At 49.3% G+C, this 23894-nt stretch overlaps 1 protein-coding gene across 1 annotated transcript in view; it reads left to right on the forward strand.

The window, feature by feature from the left end:
* Nucleotides 1–23183, forward strand: part of VSNL1 (visinin like 1) — a 101150-nt gene extending 77967 nt beyond the window's left edge. Inside the window, exons 3-4 of the mRNA XM_039220339.1 lie at nucleotides 20324–20539; nucleotides 21994–23183. Coding sequence (XP_039076270.1) covers nucleotides 20324–20539; nucleotides 21994–22191 — 414 coding nt within the window. The 3' untranslated portion in view covers nucleotides 22192–23183. The remainder of the gene's footprint in view (nucleotides 1–20323; nucleotides 20540–21993) is intronic.
* Nucleotides 23184–23894: the final 711 nt, after the last annotated feature.

Below are 23894 nucleotides of genomic sequence, written 5' to 3' on the forward strand. Positions count from 1 at the left end.
AAAGTAACCCATGATCCTGAGGGCGGGAAGAGATAGAAGCTACCATGTTTAAGTGTCTTCTTAAGTATCTGGCATTAAACAAATGCTTTATGTCAGTTACTGCGTCGATCATACACGGGCTTGGTCTTTGCATACCCATGAAAACTGAGGCTCAGAAACAAAGTGCCCAGCTCAAGGCCACACGGCCACTTTGGAAGTGCAGCTAGGGCTTGATGCGGTCATTAGGGCTCCAAGAGCCCTCACTCATTTCTCTAAGCCAAGCCACCTCTCCTGTTGCTTCTCAGAGAAGAAAAATACACTGATTTCTCTTCAGGGGTCAGGACTTGCTAGAGAGAGCTCCTCCTCAGATAACATTCCAGAAATAGTGTACAAAGTCAGTGTGATGACTGGCACTCCCTGGTACATAGTACCCGGGAAGGGGAAATACCAGCCAAGATTCTAGAAGCATGCAAGATGTCTCCAAGATATGGAGGCATTAGACACCTGGATTTGGAATGGAAGCGTGGGTTTGTGCAACCGTTCCGAGCTCTACAGATAAGCAGGACGCCCAGAGCAGCCCCTCACTGGCCTATAAGCTTGATGCATCCAAGAACAGGAAGAAAATTAGTGTCTAGACCTGAGAGGTTACAGCCTGTTCTCAGAGACAGCTTTCCTGATGACACATAACCTGCTTCCCTGACCAAGTGGACACTTGCTCTGTGACATGCATCTTCCTGAAGTTCATTTATAGCCAGGGCCTCAACACCCATTTGCCCTGTCCATGCTGTCCGGGGCTGCGGGGTTGCATAGCGGCTGAGCCTACGTGGGGACTGAGACGTGCCGTAAGTAGGACACACACACACCAAAGTCAAAGACGTGGCCCACAGAAATACAAAATATTTCATTAATCACTTCAATATTGATTACATGCTTAAATGATACAACTTGATGTGTTTGAATATAGTGGAATAAATAAAATATGTTAGGGTTAATTTTACTTGTCCTTCTTAACTTTTTTCATAGTTACTAGAAAATTTCAGATAATGGATGTGGCTCACAGTGTCTCTTTATGGGTCAAGGCTCCTCTTGAAGGGATCATAATAGGCCGTGTCCCCAGAGAGTCCTTTAGCTGTCCTAAAACAGCAGCCTTTCTTTACGATGGGATCACAGAAAAGTCAGACCTGGAATGAGGAGCCTTGAGCCATTTTTGTTCCATCTCCTGATTGGCAGACACAGAAACCGAGGCACCGAGAGGAGAAACATTTCTGGTGCTCCAGTGTCATCCGCAGACCCCAACCCTGACCGGAGCCCCCCTCCCATTCCCTGGGCTAGGGCTGGCTGACCCATCCCTTTTCAGCACCTCTTGCCCTTCCCTGCCCTCCCCTCCCCCTGCACCCGCCCCCCCCCCCTCTAGGGAAGGCCCCGAGGACTGTCTTCAGGGAGTCTCAGCATCTTTATTCATGAGCCTGGTGGAGGGCAGCCCTGGGAGCTTGTGGGCAGGCTGCTGTCTGCTTTCCCTGCAGAGATAAATCTGGAAATGTGGGAGGAGAGTTTCCCGGGCAGATCCAGGGCTCCTGCCGTGTCTGATGCAGACACAACGGCTGCCCAAGGCTGCTTGGGGCTCAAAGCAGCAGAGTCACCTCAGCCCCCCTCGATCGGTGCCCCCTCCAGCCTCCCATCCCCCACTTGGCAGAAGCTCCCTGGGCAGGCTCAGCAGATCTGCTGGGCATCTCCCCACGCTGGCTCTTGGTTTCTGTTCCCCACGCCCCCCATAGGCTGCCCCCTGACACCCCACAAACCCACGGGTGCCTACTTACCTCCCGCCACCTTCAGGACCCTGCTCAAGCCCTTCTTCCTCCAGCATACCCCCCTCCCCTCCCCAGGCCCAAATCCTACATGCCTGGTGTCTACATTGTTGCTTCGTGTGGTCTGTGGGCCGCCAGCTTCTGCATCACGAGGGAGGGTGTTAGATATGCAGACACCATGGGCCCCATCCCAATCCTGTTGAATCAGAATCTACATTTTAACAAGACCACCCGGAGATTCACTAGCCTGGACGTGGAGCCTGGCTCACACCAGGGAGAGCAAGACACCGTCCGCTTAGCTCTGTACCCACCACAGCGCCCAGCACAGTGCTGAGCTTACAAGGGATACTCTGAACACAGAAAGAGGGCCCTTCGCTGGGTCCTCACAGTTGATGTGGCATTTTTTTTTTCACCCTGAAGAGTGCTGAGTGGTTAAGTCAAGAAAGTCTGCGATCCCTAAGCAATCTCTGAGCATCGTGGCCCATCGGGAGCTTCAGAAGAAATGTGGCACCTCACGTGCCCAGTTTCTTTGCTGCATCTGTCTGGCTTAGTGGATGCAGATGGCCTAGTGCTGGTATGTGGGGAGAGTTAGAGGCAAGCTGGGGCTTGGTGTCTGTGCCCATGTGTTAGATCAGAGACGTGCAGCTCAGTGGCTATGTAGAACCTCTAGAGCCAAACAAATTCAAATTCTGCCACGAACTATGTATGTGATCTTGGACAAACTAACATAATATCCCTGTGTCACTATTTACCCATCTATGTAACGGGGCCAGTAGCGGTACCTACGTCAGAGGGTTGTTAGAGGAATACATTGTTAAATGTTGACAGTGTGCTAAACCATGCCTGGCACATAGTAAGTGCTTTAACAGTTTGATTAAATCAGCATCTTTTGTCAAGTATGATGTTGACAGTGTGCAGATTTAGAATCATAGGAGTTGATAGAATGCTTAGGGTTCACAGAGAACAGACTCCCTCATTCCACACAGGAGAGTACATCCCTCTCCCAATGTCAGATGGCCAATATGAGGCACAGTGGGAACTTGGACTCTGACTCTGTCATCTACACTGGGGTCACGCCCTGGTCACACATGTGCAGAAAGAAGAGTAGCTCCAGGTCTGGCTCGGGAGCCCAGGCTGCCCACTGCTGTGGCTCTGGCCCTTTGTCCTTGTTAGGGTGGGAGGATTCTAGTGGTGGCCTCTACTGGCAAGGCCTCCAGAGATTTCCCCTGTGCCCTAAAATCTAATCTCTACATCAGTCCTTCTAGACCATGGAATCCAGAATCAGATCACATTTGCCTGGGAGACGGGGGGGGGGGGGGGGGGGGGAACACCCCACGGAGAGGAAAATCAGGAGCAGACGTTTGGGCGGAGAGACAGCAGAGGAGGGATCCTCCCAGGAAACAGAGTCAAAGGCTGACTCACCCCATGTTCTGAGGCTCTGCAGGGATGATAAGAAATGGGGGGTCCGGTGCCTGGGCTTGGCCACCCTTTTGTGGGTGTTATGTTCCTGCTGTGTGAGCCCATGAGTTCTGGCTCCTGGCACATCTCTCGATCTTTCCAAATGAACCTTCGTGTGTCCCTCAGCCAGGCTGGAACCTCTAGGAGGCTGAGGTACACAGGACTCCCTCCTGGAGTCAGGCCTCTAGGGCCCGGCATGATTGGATAGTACAGCGCTGACAGTGTTCTGCAGAGATCTGCTGTGACGGTCTGGGCTTTTCATTCTGCCAAGGGGCTGGGGTGCTGCTGGGGTGCCCTGCCCAGCTGCCCTGGAAGGGAGCAGTATTTCTCGTGTTACAACATTCTTTGCCTCATCTTGATTACTGTTTTTTTTTTTAAATTTTTAATGTTTATTTTTGGGAGAGAGAGAGAGCATGAGCAGGGGAAGAGCAGAGAGAGAGAGAAACAAGAATCCGAAGCAGGCTCCAGGCTCTGAGCTGTCAGTGCAGAGCCCGACGCGGGGCTTGAACCCACGTACTGTGAGATCATGACCTGAGCCGAAGTTGGACGCTTAACCGCCTGAGCCACCCAAGCGCCCCTGGATTATTGGTTTTGAGCAAATTTGGACTCTGGTTGACTCTGGTTTTGTATGGGCTTGAAGGTAATAAAAGAAAGATCTAGATACCACAGGATGCATCCTACACCTTCTGCAAGGCAGGGCCAACACCCCCACGCCCTTGGCTGCCTGGCGTTGCTAATGAACTTTGGGTGTGCCTCCATGTCTGCTGCCCTAACCAGGCTGAGCTCCCTAGGTACAGTTTTCACTTGCTGCATTCCTTTCAATACCCAGTCCAACACTTGGCACTTGGTGGGTGCACACAGTAGGTGATTATTGGCTAATTGATCAATATATTTTTTTCCATAAAGGAATAAAAGGCAATCATTTCCTTTATATGTATTTCCTCTGTCTTCAAACTTTCAGTGCATATAGAGCACAACCTTGCCAAAATGCAAAATAATAACAATATTACAGCATCTTTTATTTGCTGAGCACCTACATGGGCCAAATATTATGTTCAGGAGTTATTACACACACCGTCTTAATCTGAGAGCATCATTTCTGGATCCATCCAGAGAAAGAGAGCCCAGGTGCACGGCACCTCTTTGATAGAACAGGCACCCAGTCCTAGACATCCTGACTCATTTCCAGTGTCCGTCCTGTTAAATTCCAGCCCAGCAGCCAATGCTCCCCTACCTCCAGCTCATTTTTCATATGAATAAACTAAGGCGTTGAAAAAAGATTTAAAACCCCTTGCCCAAGGTCCCACAGCTAGGAAACTGCAGAGCTGGTATTCAAGCCCAGACTCCTCTGAGCACGAAGCTCACACCCCCACATGGTACCTTCTCTTCTCAGCTGGATGTATTTCCTTTGTGTCTTGATCTGCAGCCAGACCACCTCCTGTACTTCATGTGGCAGCGATGGGGTTACATGGGACTGGAATGATAGGGTAGCAGCTATAGGTATGTCAGTAATGGGGGACAGTAATAAATTTGGGGGATCATCTTAGAGTAGGGGCTGCAGACTGGTGGCCTATGCCTACTAGTAGGCGTCTAATTGAGATGCGGCCAGGCTGAACATTCTTGTTACTGTCACCATGACACTGTGAAGTTGGTTGAGCATAGGGTGAAATGGGAATCGATCTTGAACAGGCCACTTTATTCTAGGAGTGGGGGAAGGAAACAAATAACAAGAACCAGTTGGAAAATCTGCTCTACCCACTTCAGTTGAAGAGAATATCAGGTGAGGGGTCTCTTCCCAGTTTTCCCCATGGCAACCAGCCTTCTCTCTAACACCTGCAAAGATCCTCACCCCTTCTCTGGTTTCAAAGATGAACCCCTTTTTAAATTGATAAAGCAATCTTCTCTCTAATCTAACATTACCTTTAGATGGAAATTCATGGCAATTTCCAGAGTGTAATTTACTATTGGTGACCTCCTATTTTGTAATAAATGCTAACAGTGGATTGATTTACGTTGGTGGCTCAAGATTAATCAACAGGAGAAGTACAAGAGGAACCCCCTTACCCCAAATCAAGATGTCATTGATTCAATTTGTAATGTGAATGGAGTATTGGACAGAAGCAGAGAGAGTTCATTTCATTTTTTAAAGTCTGATTAACCAATGAGTATCCACCGGGCTCTGTGAAACTTCCAACAGAGAGAGAGGTGGTGATATGACAAAGGGGTAGATATAGATATCTATAGATATAGGAACAGAGATATGGAGGTAGAGATACAAATACATAGATATTGATACTGATGCAGGTATAGATGTGGATAAATTCACCCTTCAGATTTGATCCTGTAACTAAAATGTACCAACACCAGGGAGTGATATGGTAGGTGCTTTGATTAATGACAAGTGCAAAATCATGGAAATACCATCCATTTATCAAATTCACTATTTTCTTTCTACCTTTTTTTTTGAGATTTTACTTCCAGAATCAGAAAAATAGTACAGCTAAAAGGAATTTTGAAGCTTATCTGATTTATTGCCTCATTTCGTATCATTATCGGAAAATGGAAGTCTTAAGAGGCAGAATGGCTTGGCTTTAGTCACACCCAGACACCTTGTCACTCATCTCAGCATCCGTTCCTCTGCAACAGGCTGCTTCCTTTATCCATCCTAAGATTTATAAAGTGCCTACAGTATACCAGATCCTAATTTGATATAAGAAAGAGCAAAGCATAACATTTCCCTTAAAGTAGAAGTGCTTTGGGCTTTTCTCTTAGTGATAATGCTAAAGCGAGAAGATTAGGGAGGAATCTGGATTTCTACTGCCTGAGTGTTGTTCTCTATAAAAAAGTAAAAGAACGTTTCTGGGAGTTCATGACCTTCTTGGGACAGTGTAACAGGGCCAAAATGCAAACAGAAGGACCTGACCTAGGATATAGGTAAAATTTGCTTCCTCTTCCCCAAGGCAGAAGTCCCCTTCTCTAGAAATTTGGCTCAGTACTAATTTTTTTGTCAAAGAGATGTAGTTACACAGGAACCCGGAGTCAGTAGTGAGTGCCTTGTAATAAAGCCGGGAGCCTTGAGGGAGCTGTGACTACAGAAAATGGCTATTGTCGCCCAGAGGAGAAGTGAAAGGCAGCTCTCAGAAGTGACCTCAGGATCTGGGGATGGCGTGGGGCGAGTGTGTTTTAACCTCCTTCCAGAGAGCCCACGTGTGGAAGGCCGCTCACGCCCTGGGCTGTGTCCACCTTTAGTCTGTTGCATCTGCTCGGGGGCAGGGACCAGTTCTATTTTACTCTGATTCTTTGTTGCCTCTCCTCAGCCTCCCTCCTGCCCACACAGAGCTCAGCATAGAGCCTGGCACCAATTAGGCTTTTGTGAGTATCTGTTGAATGAACACGTTGGCAGAAAACAGCTTTTGGACTCCCCATTTCTAATTAAGGGGAAGTGTCTCTCTCCTCTTCCCATCCACGTGACCAGGTACGTGCACTGCTCTGCGGATGATTCATCCCGCCATGAATCATCAGCTAAAGTAGTAATGGCAGTGACGTGTGTTAAGGCCAAATGGTGAGCCTTCTTTAGCATCGCTGCCTTAAAACAATCTTCAGAACGTATTTCAGCCCTTTTGCTGGTCATTGAACGCATTTACTGCTGTCTCCGCAGGCTCGAAAAAGACTCCGCTGTGCTGAGCCTCTAGGTCATTCGATAGATACTGAACACCTTCTGTGGGCCTGGCCCCATACTAGGCACCAGGGATTATAGCTGTTGGGAAGAACCAGGCCATTCCCTGCCCCACTTAGCTTACAGTCCACGAGGGGAGGAAGTTACTGATCGAACAATCCCGTGAACACAGGATGATGGTTACCACGGGACTCAGTGATGTGCGTGTACCTAACGGAGGGTTCGGACCCAGCCTCGGAGGAGGCTTTCCTGAGAGAATGAAGGCTGAATCCAGGCCCGAGGACAGACAGGTGTTGACTGGGCCAGGGCAGACAAGGAGCATTTCAGATGACGGAAACAACAGAGCGGCAGCTGGAGGACCCAGCAAGCCCCCCGCGGAGCAGACACCAGTCGGGCAGCGAGGACCAGAGCTGAAGGGCCCCCGGAGGCCTGGGGATAATCTCGCTCCTTCTTGTGGAACAATTAGACGTGACTGGTGTGTACAGGAAGTGGACGCGACTAAGCGGGTGTAAGAGGTTCTCTCCAGAACGTGGGGAGGAAGGACCACAGAGCCCTGAGAGAGATGGGGGAGGGGGGAGCAGTTTCACTGGAGGCAGAGAATATGGGCCGGTGAGGCAGCCCAGGAACCAAGGATCCTAGTCCTGGGTGAGGTTGCATGAGTGTGAGGAGCCTAAGTACCAAATACCACGTTAATCCTCAGGGCGCCAGCTTGGCCAGCAGTCTGGGGGGCGTGCACGGAGACCCCACCATGAACCACCTGCAGCCTTGACGGGAAAAGGGGGGAGGGACCCTCCACGACCCAGGGTCCCAGCTCCTTGTGGCCTCAGGCACCTGCCGCATCTGTCACCTCCGGTAAATCTTACAACAGTCCTACATAATAGGAACTAATTACTGTCGCCCCCATTTGGCGGATGAGGAAGCTGAGTCTCAGGTGGGTTAACAGATGTCCAACGTCACACAATCAGACCGAACTGGGTTTGCATCCCCCTCTGCCTCTGCCTCTCATTAGCCGTGGTGGGTCCTGCTTTCCTTCAAGAGCTCGCACCTGCAGCCCTGGGGGAAAGGGACAACGTATCAGTTCGGTGCTGGGCCTCAGCCAGGGTCCAGGAGGCCTTTTGAAATCCTCGAGCTTGGCTGGCCCATCTGCCTCCCCCTACAGCAGCACCCGCCTCCGAGCCAGGGGCCACAGCCCCATCTGCCGGCCCTGGGAGTGAGTGGCTCTGTTTGGGCCTCAGAAATGCCACCAGGCCCCTCCTGCTGCCTGGGGAGGCGAGGGCGGGTGCGGAGGGGCAGTATGTTTACCTCTTTTGTCCCTAGTGGGTGCCCTACACCCCCCCCCCCACCTCCGCCCCGGGCCTGCTGCGGCCGGCCCAGCCCTGCTCAGGACTGCAATAGGAAGGCAGGGTTCCTGTGAGCACAGCACAAGGCCCGGGGAGCACCCTGTGGGAGGAGGAGCGGGGGGGGGGGGCAGATGGGGAAGAGAGAGACAGCCTTTCTGGATCCCGCGGAGGAGGTGGATTGCAGCTCGGAGCTGAAGGCCGGGCAGATTCGCCAGCTTTCCTCGGACACAGCCGGGTGCCCAGCCCAGCCGACCGCCCCTCAGTGCCGTGACCTTAGGCCAGTTAGCTACCCCGCAGTAATGACCCTCAGGTCCTAAACGTGTGGAAGAACCAGCTGAGGTATGAAAAGAGCTTCTTCGGGCCCTGCTCCCTGACAGACACTCGTGAAATGGTAGCTGCTTGGCAGGGCCTGGAGAGCTGGGTACTGAGGCCAGGGACCCAGAGGAGGCTAGAAGCCTCCGGCTAGTTCCAGCAGAGCGGAGGGCAAACGACCTCCGAGGCAGAGTAGCCCTGCCTCAGGGGAGGGGGAGGCGAAGAAGACTCCGCCCTTGGGGACGGAATGGGTTTGTGGGTACATTAGCCAGAGGTCATAGTCTTCTGACAGCTGAGAACAAAGGAAAACAGAACTGGCCCGAGTGAGGACGGTGTCCTATGAGAGACGGGATGGCAGACCTCTCCGAGACCGTGAGCGGTGGAGCGTCCAAGAATATTCTGTTCTTTGATCCCATCGTGAGCTCTATCTCAGGCAGGCTAACGGGCAGAAATCTATTCTGAGGTGTGCGGACTGCTCGGCCTCAGCCCGGCGCTGGGCCCGGGGCAGAGCCCTGGAGAGGGGCTGTCCTCCCCAGCGGCCCTGTCTTGACACAGCATTCCAGCTGTCACAGGGGGTGACGGCTGGGCTCTAAAACCTCCCTCAACCCGAAGGTCGGCAGGGGAGCCTCTAGGAGACGTGCATCCTCCATTAAATTGAGGCAGGCACCAGGGCACGCCGGGAGAGGGTCTCCTGGGAAATGGTGCAATGTTTTCTCTGCACTCAGCGCGACTTCGGGAAGGGTGAGATGCACAGGCAGCAAGAGTGCAAAGGCTGGAGCGACGGGCACAGAAGGACTGCATGAGGGACTGGAAGCCAGTGTGCTGAGGCTGTTTCTTAATCCCGCCACCAGACAGCCTTCCGTGCCCTCCTCGGAGGGGCCTGGGCTGCGGACGTGAATGACACCGTGCGTTCGCAGCACTGAGTGTCTGGGGCTCATTCACCGCATAGTAAAAGAAACAAACCTTTTAATATTCACAACTGAATAGGTTATTCAAGGCAAATGCAGGGCTTTGGCCCTCTGTCTGCAGGGAAAAGCCTTTGGTGGCTTCGGAGCAAGCTGATTAAAGGGTGAGGAGTTTCCTGCTGTTTTCCTGAGCAAGACAGTGCTCAAAGATTTCCTGGGTTTTCTCTTGCACATCGGTTGGCTCAGAGGAAGGGTGTGTACTGCAGTTGGATACAATCTAGGCTTGTGAAATCCCAGAAAGTTTCAGACTCTGAAACTATTACTAAACTATGAGTAAGAAACAGCGAATTGACAGAAGCCTGCATATTAGGGTGCAGGGAGAGGCCATGCAGTAAGTTTTTGTTTAAGTTTCAAACTTATCATCCCCATTATTCGCTTGTGCTCTATATACTTGTGATGGATTGGAGTGTAATTTTACACTTATGCAGTTGCTTGCTTTGTCTGTATTTCCTCTACTATACTTAGTCTTCTAGGTCTTTTTAAAATATATTTTATTGAGTATCTGACACAATGTTTGACACAGAGTAACTGCTCAGTAAATGCTGAGTTAAAGAATGAGTCATGGGGGCGCCTGGGTGGCCCAGTCGGTTGAGCGTCCTACTTCGGCTCAGGTTCCTGGTTTCGAGCCCTGCGTCGGGCTCTGTGCTGAGAGCTAGCTCAGATCTGGGAGCCCGTTTCGGATTCTGTGTGTGTCTTTCTCTCTGACCCTCCCCTGTTCACACTTTCTCTCTCTCTCTCAGAAATAAGTAAAACATTTTTTAAAAGTTAAAAAAAAAAAATGAGTCCTAAAAATATCCCTCAGCAACCTTTCAGTAATTTCCCTGTAGTACACACATGCTGTCAGAAGGTGGCGACAAATACCCACTACCAGGGATTGCTGCACTAACAGGGAAGGTAGCAAAGAATTACATAATGCAACAAATACGTTTGCTTCATCAAATGTGGATTTAGGTTTATTTCCTCAGCTTGACAAAGAGAAACAACAAGATGTAGCCGAAATGACCAGACAGATCCGCCTTCAAATCCTACCTGTCACATTCTGCTTGGAACCTGGGACAAATGCCTGGAACTTTGAAGCTTGTCTCCTGGTCCACACAGAGCTGAGGATGGCAGGTTTTGCTATAAGAACCGAATGAAGTAACACACGTTGGAAACACTAGAACTGAGCTCATTCCAGTGCAGTGCAGTGTGCTCATCATGAAAGCACTCCAACAATTGTTGACATAGATGACAATCTGTCCCTGACCTTTCTACCTTCTGTTTTGAATGTTCTTGCTCTGGAAAAGTGTGTACATTTCTTACTATTTCTTTACATAAACTTGCAGCAGACTGACACAGTGGGAAGAGAATTAACTTAAGGGTTTGCTGGGCCTTTCTGAGTCCATGTTTCCTTGTCCGTGACATGGGGCTGAGGATTTCTGCTTGTCAGGGGTGCTGTGAGAGCTTATGACATAGCACAGATCCTACTACCCAATACAGAAGCCACTCGCCACACATCGCTATCTAAATTGACATGTGTGTTAAATAATATCAAAATATTCAGTTCTTTGGTTACACCAGTAACAGTTCAATGGTTACTTCCCCCAATGCCCTCAGTGCTCTTTTTAAATGTTTTTTTAAAAATTAATATTTAGTTTTGAGAGGGAGAGACAGCACGAAGTGGGGAGATGCAGAGAAGGAGACACAGAATCTGAAGCAGGCTCCAGGCTCTGAGCTGTCAGCACAGAGCCCAACACAGGGCTCAAAACCACGGGCTGTGAGATCATGACCTGAGCTGAAGTTGGACTGAGCTACCCAGGCACCCCAGTGTCTTTTTAAAATTTTATTCCCAGCACCTAACACAGTGGTTGACCCATATGTCTAGTAGTTATCATTTTGGACAGTGAAGCTGTTGAATATTTTTATTATCACAAGAGGTTCTAGTGGCTACATTTTTTTAAAAATATTTTTATTTATTTCTAGGAGAGAGAGAGAGACAGCGTGAGCAGGGAGGGTCAGAGAGAGAGGGAGACACAGACTCTGAAACAGGCTCCAGGCTCTGAGCCGGCAGTCAGCACAGAGCCCGACGCGGGGCTCGAGCCCACGAACCGCGAGATCATGACCCAAGCGAAAGTCGGACGCTCAACCGACTAAGCCACCCAGGCGTGGCTACGTTTTAATAAACAGCCAATGCGTGGTGGCTGCTTCCTCAGCAGCAGGGCTCCATCACCTGGTGAACCCCTGGTTGGCACTTCAGGTGCTTTCTCATTTGGTCATTCAACGAGATCGTATTTCGCACCTGCCATCGGCAGATCCACACTATATGTTATGGGTACAGCGGTGAGCAAATAGGCTTTGGACTCTGGGAATTTATAGTTTAGTATCTGATATCGGATAAATAATCCCCTAATAAATAGGAATGACAGACAGTGCTGAACCTCTGTCCTAAAAACCCACTTCTCTGTTACCAAGGAAAAGTGAAAAAGAACCAGATCATCCCTTTGGGTTGTCTTGAGAATCCCCGGAGACCGCAAAGGTGCCACCAACTGGAACCCTGCAGTGCCGTTACTAGGAGGGACAGGTTCTGGTGCCTTGATTTTCGCTCAGGTGATGATCTGTTGGTTTGTGAGTTGGAGCCTCACCTGGGACTTTGTGCTGACAGTGCAGAGCCTGCTTGGGAGTCTCTCTCTTTCCCTCTTTCTCTCTCTGCCCCTCCCCCGACCTTTCTTTCTCTCTCTCTCTCTCAAAATAAATAAACTTAAAAAAAATCAGTTCACTCCTTTATTCATCAAGTCATTGAGCACCTCCTAGGTAGAGATTAGATAAGGAACAAAACAGAGAAGCAGCCAAAGCTCTCTGCCCTCACGGAGTTCACATTTCTCACGAAGGAAGAAAGATGTTGAACATCTAATTGAACTATGCGGTAAGGTCATCAGTTTTTTGGAGAAAAATTGAGCAGCAAAGAGGGATAGGGAATTCTAGGAACAGAGCGCTGACATTTGAAGAGTCGATATCAGGGTTTGCACGACTGTTCAGTTGTGGCGGGAACCTCTGCCTGCCCTCATGGGAGCATGAAAGCATTTCGTTAACTCGCACGCCCATTTCACAGGTGCAAGAGTGACGCAAGTTCAGGTACAAAGATGTGCGAGACCACGGAGCCTGTGCTCCCTGGAATCGGGCCCTTCTCCTCTGGAGGCACTAGTACCGCTGCAGGCCCACAGTGTGCGTGCGGTCCCCGCCTTCCTGGGACCCCCATGCCAGGAGGACACAGTGGGCATCGACCAGGGTCTAAGGCAGAGGGTTTGGGAAAACTCGTCTAGAAATCAGTGAAGCATGAGCAGAGGGAGAGACTCAGTCCAGTCATGAAGGTTCCACAGAGGTGGAGCATTTGGGCAGGACGTAAAGAAAGGTGGGGTTTCTCCGCTGGCCAGGATGAGAAGGGGTGCAGAAGAAGGCCTGTAAAACGTGCAAGTTGTGGGGGGCGTGTGTGGTGGCACCTGGGAACACAGCCGGGGCCCAAAGGCAGAAAGCAGAGGAGTGAGAGAGGCGTGCTTGCAGGTTGGGGCAGTCGCGAAGGGCGCCACGAGCAGGGGCCAAGTTCAGGACTCAGCTCTGCAAACGCAAGCCTCTGGAGAGCGGAGCCCGAAGCAGGACAGCCAAGATCTAGGGGACCCGCTGGGGCAGATAGGGAAGCCCCGGGTGTTTCTGTGAAGAGAAATGACACAGTCAGGGCCACAGTGTAAGAAGACCAGTGCTGCTCTGCGTTTTCCACCTTGCGGAGACCAGCGACAATTAGGGGACTGTGGCCGGAATCTGATGGGAGGTGACAAGGCTGTGGCTGAGGCAGAAGGGGAGGAAGGGGGTAAGCTATGTTCAGTCCTCCAAATGGAACATCCACCGGGGAGGTCGCCTGAGGAGAGAAGCAGAGGACGCCTTGACCCATCAGGACCTTCCTGAAGAAGAATCACTGAATGAGGAGAAGGTGGTGTCCTCCGCGGTGGGAGAGTGGGCCCTGTGAGCTTCCCTGTGACCCAGCGCCGAAGACAGACAGCCCTGGGTATCAGGCTGGGCCCACCTGACTGGGCTCTGATTGGCGGGGTCCTGGTCATCCCGTTACCGGAAAGAAGATGCAGTGGGTGCAGCTCTCCTTTGCAGCAGCTCCTCACAATCTGGTGGCAGGTACAATGACAGTCCTCATTTCCAGTCATCTTGGGAGGGAAAGTCAACAGGAAGGGAAGATGTGAGGCCTAGAAAACTTATCTCAGGAACTTCCAGAAATCAGTCCAGGGGAATACCAATGCCATGAGACAGATAATGCTCCTCCTGCTTGTCATGAGGCAGGAAGAGAGCAGGAACGGTGACATTTCCCTTCCTGTGGGTATCATGCTACACTTGGTAGCTGGGTTCTGGTCCCACCACAGGCCAGCAACATCTAGAACTTTCTCAGAGCACAATTGGGGCAAAGGACTGTCCCTGTGGTATGACAGGGACAGCTCAGTGTATGCACTGATCTTGAGGACAGAGTCTCACCAGCAGGGCCAGAAGTAGCCAGGGACAGAGGGCCCTTCCTGCCCCCACCTTCTGCCAATCTCCCACTACTAAGCTTGGAGCCCCAAGTGTCAGAGCGAAAGGGCTGTGGGCTCACCCAGGGGAAGCACTGGACCCGAGGAAGGGGGCTCCAGAGAGCCCTGAAGAAATTGCCTCCGATGAACCATTCTGGCCAGCCATCATCCTCCACCTGCCTGGGGGACCGGCCTGATCATCTTCCCCCAAAGATGGCTTGTCTAAACTGCAGCTGACAGTGCAATTCCCACCCCGAAGACTCAGTCTACGGCTCTGCTGGTCAGCATCTGGAGCAGCCCCTGCTCAACCCAAACTCCACTCTCCGAAGAGGAACCTTCTCTTGGGCCCCCTCAGGAGGGCGGGCTGACCCGAGATGCCAAACCTCACCAGCATGGCCTCCGAGAGCCACACCGCACGACCCCCAAAGTCACCGGAAGGACTCCGGTACCTGGATTCAGTCAGTGGGTGTCAACTGCCCATCTGCAGCTGCTTCCCAGATGGTTTTCTTCTTTTAATGGAAATGCAAGATATACTGGATCCAGAATTTGTGACCCAAAGTAGAAAAACTAAGTGTGTACGTACAGAGACATAAAACGGAAACTAGAAATTTATCTAGGACTGGCTATATTCAATCATCTAATATAGTTTCTAAAATTTCTCACAGCTAGAGTCATCTTCTTTCAAACAAATTGCTATGGACTAAATATCTGTGTCCCTGCACGAATTCATATGCTGAAAGCTAATGACCAAGGCGATGCCATAAGGAGGTGGGCCTTTGCAAGGGGCTTAGGTCATGAGGGTAAAGCCCTCATGAATGAGATTCGTGCTCTAATAAAAGAGACCCCGCAGGGGCACCTGGGTGGCTCAGTCGGTTAAGTGGCTGACTTCGGCTCAGGTCATGATCTCACAGTTAGTGGGTTCGAGCCCCGCATCAGGCTCTGTGCTGGGCAGCTAGCTCAGAGCCAGGAGCCTGCTTCAGATTCTTTGTCTCCCTCTCTCTCTGACCCTCCCCTGCTCCTCTCTCTCTCTCTCAGAAATAAATAAAATGTTAAAAAAAAAAAAGAGAGAGAGAGAGAGAGAGAGACCCCGCAGAGTTCCTTTGCCTCTCCTCTCATACGGGCAAATCAAGAGGTTGGCAGTGTGCAACCGGAAGAGGGCATGCACCAGAGACTGACCCTGATATTGGACTTCATCCTCCAGAACTGTGGAAATAAATTTCTATTTATAAGCCGTCCAGTCTGTGACATTTTATTATAGCAGCCTGAACGGCCTAAGACACAGTGAAAGATATTTATTTAGTATATTTTAATATACTTAAATATATAAAATATCTATGTGTGCTATATAAATAGTACCGTATTTATATATCATATAATTTTTAACCTCAAAGTTCTTTTTTATTTATTATATAAATAGACTTGTAGATTATTCACGCCACTGAAAATTATTTCCACATCACCATATAATACAGCTGTTCGAGCAAAACACAGTGAATTTAAAAAAGTAAGCAAAACACATTTCAAGCAACAGTATGCAAAAAATACTTTTTTCTCACGTGCTATCGTAGTCCAGAAGTGAATATGAGTTCAAGATCCTGATTTCTTCCCAAAGAGATTGAAGAGTGTGACTTCATTTTTTTCTGATGGCCCATTCAGAGTTGAATCATTTCATCAAAAGAAAGAGCATTCCCCTGATTAGAAAAACTCAAAGCGCTCAGAACACGATAGGAAGAATTTTCTGAAAGGAACAAGCCCTCCAGATAGGTGAGGGCTCCTGGGCACCCCCTCGGTTCTTCTGAAGTCGACATGTTGGCTCTAAAAGTCAGTAAATAGGCCTTCTGCAAGGCACATGTAACTTTTATAACCCGATCGATTTTTTCCTCAAGAATTTTCAGATCTAAATTAATTTTTAATACACTGACCTCAAGTTCCCAGCTATTTTTAGATGAAACTCTCAGATAGCCCTTCACTTGAAAGTATGCTATGAGAAATAAGATAGTTAAAGCGTTTCACTGCCACAAACCCACACAGATGTTGAAACATACCCAGTGGTCTCACGTCACTGCACACAGGGAGCCTGGGGGACGCCCAGCACTAAGGAAAGTGGCATCTGCCAGGGGCGCCTGTGCTCTGTCTGCTCGTGGGCCATTTCACGCGTGCCGGCTCTGCCCCAGGCTCCTGACCGCAAGGCAGACAAACTCATCAGCAAAGAGCAGACAGGGAAGAAGACAAGGCACGTGCGGTATGATGATGTGATAAGAAATACATACATGGTCTTAGTGCCCAGTTCCTGACACAACAGCTTCTTCTTTTTTTTATATATATATTTTTTCTTTTTATTATTATTTATTTATTTTTACAAATAGTTTATTGTCAAGTTGGTTTCCATATAACACCCAGTGCTCATCCCCACAAGTGCCCTCCTCCATGCCCATCCCCCCTCCCCCCTACATCCATCAGTTCTCAGTTTTTGTCAGCATTCAAGAGTCTCTCATGGTTTGCCTCTCCCCCTTTCCCCCACCATTTCCGCCCTTCTTCTCCCCCTTGGTCCTCCGTTAAGTTCCTCCTAATCCTCCTATACGTGCAAACATATGATATTTGTCCTTCTCTGCCTGACTTATTTCGCTCAGCATAACACCCTCAAGGTCCATCCATGTGGCTACACATGGCCAGATGTCATTGTTTCTCATTGCCATGTAGTATTCCATCGTATAGATAAACCACATCTTCTTGATCCATTCGTCCGTTGATGGACACTTAGGCTCTTTCCATGTTTTGGCTATTGTGGAGAGTGCTGCTGTGAACATTGGGGTCCATGAGCCCCTAAACATCAGCACTCCTGTATCCCTTGGGTAAATTCCTAGCAGTGCTATTGCTGGGTCATAGGGGAGTTCTATTGTTAGTTTCCTGAGGAACCTCCACACTGTTTTCCAGAGGGGCTGCACCAGTTTGCATTCCCCCCAACAGTGTAGGAGGGTGCCCGTTTCTCCACATCCTCGCCAGCATCTCTGTTTTCTCTGATTTGCTCATTTTAGCCACTCTGACTGGTGTGAGGTGGTATCTCAGTGTCGTTTTGATCACAACAGCTTCTTCTAAGACCCTTGGAATCTCAGGAGTGAAAACAGTGCCTTTTTTATGCGAATAAGATGACCGCTGTCTGGGGCCCCAAGCTAGCTTCAGGATGGGAGCTGGTCACCAAAAAGACCAAGGCACTGAAACTTGTAGTCCGGCCCCACACTCACCTCTGGGGAAGGGAGAAGGGCAGTTAGATCGAATTGAATCTTCATTGACCTATGATTTAATCAACTGCGCCTACGTAATGAGGCTTCCATGAAAACCCTTAAAGTGCATGTCTGAGAAGCTTCCAGGCTGGTGAACATGCTGAGGTGCTGGATAGGTGGCGTGCCTGGAGAGGCTTCTGCATGCCGTCCTCACACTTTCGCCCCTTGACCTATACATCTCTTCCACCAGGCTGTTCCTGAGTTGTGTCCTTTAAAATAAACTGGTAATAGTAAAGAAAGTGCCTTTCTTCAGTCTGTGAGTCGTTCTAGCAAATAATTGAAGGGGGGCATTGTGGGGTCTCAGTATCAGAACTACAGGTGGCAGCCGGGGACGTGCCACTGGCGTCTGAAGTGGGGCGCAGTCTTGTGGGACTGAGCCCTGACTCACCTGTGGGGTCTGCGCTGATTCCCTAGGGGTTAGTGTCAGAACTGAACTGAATTCAACCGGGCCAGGTTAATGTCCAGAAAATCAGAGAATTGGTTGTTAGGAGGGAAAAATAAAAAAACCGAAACAAAACAAAAGCCCACGCACTGGGCATTAAAAGCATCTTTAAATTTAAAAACAAACAAACAAAAAAAACAAAACAGTTCAGAGCACATGTGGATCAGACTTACCTATTAAGAAAGCGTCCAGGTCAAAACTGTTCAGTTCAAAAGTCAGTACCTGGCAGCCCATCTTCAGGTACCTAGTACTCCTCTAATGGCATTGGGGGTAGAGAGGTAGAGGCTGAGCCCACGGAAAAGAACAGAAGCCTTCCCTTCTTAACTCTACATCTTGAAACCAACCACACAGTCTTTAATAAAAAAATTTTTTTTTATTTATTTTTGAGAGACAGAGGAAAACAGAGTGTGAGCAGGGGAGGTGCAGAGAGAGAGAGAGAGAGAGAGAGAGAGAATCCAAAGCAGAGAGAGAGAGAGAATCCAAAGCAGGCTCCAGGCTCTGAGCAATTAGCACAGAGCCCCATGCAGGGCTTGAACCCATGAACTGCAAGATCATGATCTAAGCCAAAGTTGGACACTCCACCGACGGAGCCATCCAGGCGCCCTTCTTGAAAACAGCCACGCAGTCTTGAGCGTTAGGAATGCCTTGTCTCCTCTTCTGTTCTAGTTCTTATCTGATAACATGACCTTCATTTTCAGTTTCTCCATTAACTGCAAAAGCCCAGAGCCTGGGGACAGTGAGGTGCTGACCCCTGCTCTCCCAGTACCAAAGACGGTGCCTGGCCAGAAAAAGGCCTCAGTGGATTTTGAGGAGTCATGAGAAATGAAGGATAGGAGAAATTGTTTAGGGGATGAGGGAACGAAGGAGAAGGTTGTCCCCCACAGCCTCAGAAAGATAAGTTGGTTGATTACAAAAGAAGTGGTTGTCCAATCTTTATTTTCTGAGATTAATGAAATAATTCATTTAATTTATTATTAATTGTTTTAAGCCACTCAGCTTTGGGGTGATTAAAAAAATGTTTTAATGTTTATTTATTTTGAGAGAGAGAGACAGAAAGAGAGAGAGAGAGCGAGCAGGGGAGGAGGAGACAGCAAGGGAGAGAGAAAATCCCAAGCAGGCTCCACACTGTCAGCGCAGAGACTCACGTGGGGCTCCATGTCACAAACTGTGAGATCGTGACCTGAGCTGATTATCAAGAGTCAGGTGCTTAACCGACTGAGCCACCCGGGCGCCTCTGGGGGTGATGGTTTGCACAGCAATAGTGAGCAGACAGATCGCAGCGTCCGGAAGTGGGTACGACCGAAATGCAAGCCTCAGTTAGCTCCTCCACCCACCGCAGTGCCTCCTTTCTTCTCTGGCCTTGCGTACTGCATCTTACATGGAAAGACCTATTTTATTTCTGGAGGGAAAATTCTACTCTGGGAGTTGCGGGCAGCAAGTCCAAGGGCAGGATGCACAGTGAGAAACTCCCAAAGGGAGACAGCCCCGGCTGGGCACCCAACAGACCATCTGCACGGAGGCTGGCCAGCCTGTTCCAGGAGCAAGTGGGTTACCAGTGACATCCTCAGAAATCTGCTTTCGTGTTTGTACTTGCTGGATTTATTCATCCAGAAGCACGTATCGTATATACCCTCTCTGCCTTAGAACAGCACCTGGTTTGTTTCTGCTTTTGATTTGGGGTTTGGGGGTTGTTTTCCATCCTCCACCTAGAGAATGTCCTTTAGCTTTGCTGGGACATGGGTCAAGCATCGGAACTACCTGCTGTTTGTGACTGGCGAAGACGCTCTCGGGGGCTGATGCCACCGCCTCATTGCCCATGGTCTTACCTCCCCCCTGGTCCGCCCTTCCTTTCCTTCCAGAGGCCATGCTTTGTCTCCCTACGGCACTCTTGCCAACTGTTGGCTCTGAAACCTCTTTATATCTTGCAAAAATAAACCCAGTCATGTTCTATTTTTAATGGGTTTTAAATGTCTGTTCTACAAAAGAAAAGTCCCTGTAAAAAGAAGTGAGACACTGGAGCCTCACCGGGGGAGACGAGTGTGGGCAGGAGATGCGAAGCCGGTGGCAGAGAAAACCAGGTCTGGGCAACCTTGCTCTGGCCCCACGAGGTGATGAACCTGGATGTCCACAGCGAGAAAGGGGGGTTCATGGAGCACCACCCCGTGTGGGGAAAGGGGTCTGCTACCTGCCTCAGCCCTGGTACTTGTGGGAGAGCGGCCGGGGAAGCCACGGAGGCGGACGCTGGCTGCCGGCTCGAGGGCCCCCCCACCACGAAGGCACGTCCCCAGCCCCACCCACAAGAAGTAGCCAGGCGTCTGAGGGAGGACCTCAGTGGATGGACGCCTGCCTTTGACCTTGAGCGCTGTCTAGGCGGGCCTGCCCGCCACACCCCCTCCCACGACAGCGCAGAGCACCCGGTGCGGCCAGGCTTTCAGGTCCAGGCTTCTGCAGGAAAGCCTGGACCCCACCGGGGCCTGAGGCTTCAGGCCTTCCCGGCACCTGACTTTGTGCCTTCCGCTTGCAGTTCTTCCCTTACGGAGACGCCTCCAAGTTTGCCCAGCACGCCTTCCGAACCTTTGACAAGAACGGGGACGGCACCATCGACTTCCGAGAGTTCATCTGCGCCCTGTCCATCACCTCGAGGGGCAGCTTCGAGCAGAAACTGAACTGGGCCTTTAACATGTACGACCTGGATGGCGACGGCAAGATCACGCGGGTGGAGATGCTGGAGATCATCGAGGTGGGGCGGCTGGCCTCGAGGGGCGGGGCCGGGGCGTCGGGGCGGGGCCGGGGGCGGGGCGTGGGCGGGGCTTTGGGGGCGTGGGCGGGGCTGGGCCGGGCAGGGCCGGGGCTGGCCTTCGGGATGGTGGGCGGCCAAGCTCCCTGGACGACGGGCAAGTAAGGCAGAGACCCCGGGAGGAAGCCTCCTGGGGGGAGGCTGTGGCAGTTTCTCTTCTTCCCAGGCCAGGAGCCCTGCTCCTTGCAGGCCAAGCCTTGCACCCTCCCGCGGCCCGCCCCCTGCCTCAGCGCAGCGCTGGGAAAAGTCACAGCTCCAAGCCGCTGGGCCCGGACTCAGTTCTTCTGTCCTTGGCTTAGCCCTTCGCTGCTGAATGTCCCCCTTCCTAAACTAGTTTTCCCCTTGGTGGCCCTAAGATGCTGCCCGTGGCGCTGTTTTTTTTTTTTTTTTCTAACTGGCATTTTTCAAAATAATTTACAAATAATAATTTCATCCATTTCAACTGTGCAATTAAATAATTTTTAGTATATTTACCAAAGTAGGCAGTCATCACCGTAATCTAATTTTGGAACGTTTTCATTTCCCCAGTAAGACCCCTCACGCCACCTACCTGTTCCTATTCCAGACTCAGAAAACTCCACTCTTCTTTTACTCTGTCGATTTGTGTTTCTGGACATTTCGTATAAACAGAATTATGCAATTATAAATATATAGCCTTTATGAATGGCTTCCTTTTTTGTTGCTGTTTAATCTATGTTGTAAGATTTATCAGCATTTAATTCTTTTATATTACTAAAATAGTATTCAATTGTACAGATACGTCATATCGTTTGAGCATTTGAGTCGTTTCTACTTGGCTGTTATTAATAATGCTACGAACATTCACCTGCAAGTCTGTGTGTGGAAAGGGATTTGTTTTTTTCAGGCAGTTTCCTAAGAACGTTATTTGTATTTAGGAAATTCTCATCTTGGGAAATAATTGTGTATATAGTTAAGTGAACTGGACAGTTGGAATTCCTTAACTTACGAAGAGTCCTTGATCCACGCATCTCCCTAAAGTGTCTTCGTTCTGGACTAAATTTTACCGGCTTGTCTTGCTCAATTGTTAATTCCTTATTGGTCGGGGCCACATTTTCTGTTTTCCCAAATCTGCAAGGGCTGGTGCTCCTCTGCACCTCAATCCCAGAATGTTTCAGATGAGCTCATCATTTTCCTCCTGAATCTTTGCCTCATCCAATATTCTGGTGCTTACCACCGAGCCACTCTTTCTCCTCCCTTCCCCCAGCCAGAAACCTGGGAGTCAGACAAAATTCATTTATATCCGGTCGGTCACAAGACACACATATCTGATTATATCTCTGTCTTATTTAAAATGGGTTAAGGAGTCCTTTGAAGTGAATTTAAATTCTTTATCATGCCACAGGAGAACTTTATGCTCTGTTTCTGGTTTTCCCAAGGCTATCTATAAGATGGTAGGCACTGTGATCATGATGAAAATGAATGAGGACGGCCTCACGCCTGAGCAGCGAGTAGACAAGATTTTCAGCAAGATGGATAAGAACAAAGATGACCAGATTACACTGGATGAATTCAAAGAAGCTGCAAAGAGCGACCCTTCCATCGTATTACTTCTGCAGTGCGACATTCAGAAATGAGCTGAGGAAAACGCTATGGACTGCACAGAAGTCTCAATGTTCCATTCAGTCTGCAGCTATTCACACACACACACACACACACATGCACGCACACACACACAAATATTGCTTGGACTACCTATCAATGGACTTGCTTCTTGTGTTTGAAACACTTGTGTGCATGAGAATGTCATTTGCTAATGAATTTTAAAAGCATATATTATAAAACAACCAACCTGCCACAATGTGATATGTGTAACATCATTTCATAAAATCCCTCCTCCCCTAAAGCCTGGGCAGAAATGTGCTGCAAAGAGTTCTACAGTTTCTTGTTCATGTTTTGCTAATGCTCGTGTCTCCTTGATTACATGTAAGTAGCACTGAGCCCCCCACGGTAATGTAACTTTAATAGAAGCCGTGTCACCATTCTCCTGTAAACTAGTATCGACGGACACGCGGAGGGGCCTTGGCTCCTCTGTGTGGTCCACACTCGAGAGCTTGTATTATCAGTGGAGACAAATGTGCTACATTTGCATGCCTTTTAGGTTTGCCTTAATTCTTACCTCATTTGCATCCTATCAATCTGGAAAGAGCTATGTTGGAATTAATGCAGTATAAAACTTAAAACTCCTGCTAAATGACTCATTAATTAAGTATATCTATCTATATATACATATACACAAAGATATTATTTATTGAAAGTTAAAAAAAAAAAAAGCTGGAAGTGTATTGATTTCTGCTTGAATTTTCAAAGGCTTCCAAAGAGGTGGCAACAGATATCCCAAATAAATTTATAACATTTGACTTTTTCCCTCAATTCTTACTTCATAATTTTAAATTTGATGTTCATAACCTTGAGGGTCAGGTAGCGACAACTTACCAAATCGACCCTCTTAAACACACAACTTGGGGGACCATAAAGGGGAAACAGCAACTTGCCAACTCTTCACCTTGGCTCTCAAAAGAGCGGCAGATAACATGCTATGTAAAGTTGAAATAAAACATAAAACTTGCTCGTTCTCAACAAATGCTCATCGTATGAAAATAAGCTTCATCTCAATGTGACTGGGTGGTAAGGACACATCACCTTTTTTTTCTTTCAATTTTTTTAATTGAACACTTTATTTTTGAGAGACAGAGACAGAGCATGAGCGGGGGAGGGGCAGAGAGAGAGGAAGACACAGAATCCGAAGCAGGCTCCTGGCTCTGAGCTGTGTCAGCACAGAGCCTGATGCGAGGCTTGAACCCATGATCCGTGAGATCATGAGAGATCATGACCTGAGCTGAAGTCGGATGGTTAGCTGCCTGAGCCACCCCGGCGCCCCGGGACACATCACCTGCTTCCCGACCATGTGGAGGACACATGCAGCCAGCTAAGTGTCCTCCCAAAGTTGCCCATAGGGAAGAACACGTCTGCTTTCCAAGTCAAAAGTATACTGGTTATTTTTAATGATGGAACAAAATGCTGGCGCGATTAGCCCCGAGGAAGGCGGGCGGAAAAGATTCCCTCCAGAACTCCAAAGGCAGGTTGGTATTTTCAGAAAGTATCTAGAGAGGCTGTTTTTTTACCTGCAGGGCTGGGCTACGGAACTTTCTGTGGCGTTGGAAACGTGTACGTCTGCACCAGCTGCATGTAACGACTGAGTACTTCGAGATGGCTAGTGTGACTCAGGAAGCGAATTTTCATTTTAATTAATTTGCCACATGTGGCTAACAGTTATTGT

This window comes from Hyaena hyaena, unplaced genomic scaffold, assembly GCF_003009895.1.
Source record: "Hyaena hyaena isolate Hyena2069 unplaced genomic scaffold, ASM300989v1 scaffold_884, whole genome shotgun sequence".
NCBI classification, from domain to species: Eukaryota; Metazoa; Chordata; class Mammalia; order Carnivora; family Hyaenidae; genus Hyaena; species Hyaena hyaena.